General features: G+C 55.8%; 1 protein-coding gene across 1 annotated transcript; it reads left to right on the top strand.

The window, feature by feature from the left end:
* LOC127340524 (uncharacterized) lies at nucleotides 1-1,175 on the top strand. The gene is made up of 2 exons (XM_051366266.1): nucleotides 1-907; nucleotides 1,144-1,175. Exons 1-2 carry the CDS (start codon nucleotides 1-3, stop codon nucleotides 1,173-1,175), a joined length of 939 nt encoding a protein of 312 aa, XP_051222226.1.

Genomic DNA, 1,175 nt, shown 5'->3' with positions numbered 1-1,175 from the left:
ATGACCGGCGACCTCCCAGGCGACCTCCTTGGGGACATCTACCGCCGGTGCTCCTCCCCCTATGACCGTGTCCGCTTCGCCGCTGTCTGCAAATCGTGGCGCGCCGCCGCGTCATGCCAGCCAGAGCTGCCGGCGGTGCCGCTGCTGTACCCTTCAACGGGCGACGGCTTTCTTGACAAGAAAGCGCAAGCATACAACCCTGAGGACGGCGGGGTGCTGCGTGCCGGGCTCCCATGGTTCTCATACGGCAAGCGGGTCGTCGGGTCCTACCAAGGCAGCTGGGTCGCCCTGGCAGCGGACGACTGGGTCGAGATCAGAAACCTCTTTACCGGTGCCCGGGCGCCGGGGAAAGGACGCATCGCCTGCACATGTCCAGCTTCTCCGCAATTCACCGGCAAAATAATCATTACAAAGCTCGTGTTCTCGAAATACCCTACCTCGGACGACTGCATCCTCGCAGCCATAACCACAGGTTGCAAGATAGCGCTCCGCACGCTTGCCTGCTCTAGCGCTGGGTGGACGACGCTAGGATGTGGCACGGGCATGAGGCTCGTAGATATCGCCTTCTCCAACGGTGAGCTCTATGGCCTCACGAGTGATGGCATGTTATACAAGGCCGTCATTAGCATCAACGAGAGTAATGATAAGGTGGACATCGCTCTCCACAAACTGGAAATCAAAATACCTATGATGTTTGGTGCACGGTACATCTTCGAGCTGGGCGACAAGCTCGCAGCAGCCTATGAGGTTAGACCGGAAGGCAGGTGGAAGGCTCGAACTTTTAAGGTGTTCGAGCTCGTCAACGCACAGCTATCCAAATACACATGGGTAGAGGTGATGAGCTTGGGCGACCACGCCTTGTTCCTGGGGCCAGGCTGTTGCAAGGCGGTGTGCGTGTCAGCTTCGGGTATGCACCACAAGGTGGAAAGGAACTGCATTTACTACTCCGAGAAAGAGTATTTTTCTCCCTCTATCGACCTGGGGAGCGTAACTAGGTTGAACCTCGGCAGTTGTATTGTGTATTGTTTCGAAAGCAAAAGAGTGGATCACTCGGAGGGGATTATGTCGAGGGGGTATCATTACCGCGACAGGGGTGATAACGATTATAATCGTTGTACTTGGATTCTGCCTCCATATTTTTAGTTTGTCTATCCATGCATGTACCGCGCGCGTGA

The sequence above is a fragment of the Lolium perenne genome, chromosome 3, assembly GCF_019359855.2.
Source record: "Lolium perenne isolate Kyuss_39 chromosome 3, Kyuss_2.0, whole genome shotgun sequence".
Taxonomy (NCBI): domain Eukaryota; kingdom Viridiplantae; phylum Streptophyta; class Magnoliopsida; order Poales; family Poaceae; genus Lolium; species Lolium perenne.
This window is presented reverse-complemented; position numbering and strand designations above follow the sequence as displayed.

Bases quoted from the DNA above. Each gene is read 5' to 3' on its own strand.
- LOC127340524 (XM_051366266.1), top strand. From the start codon at position 1: ATGACCGGCGACCTCCCAGGCGACCTCCTTGGGGACATCTACCGCCGG. The intron at 908-1,143 runs GTATGCACCACA...CCATATTTTTAG, and splicing joins GGTGTGCGTGTCAGCTTCGG to TTTGTCTATCCATGCATGTA.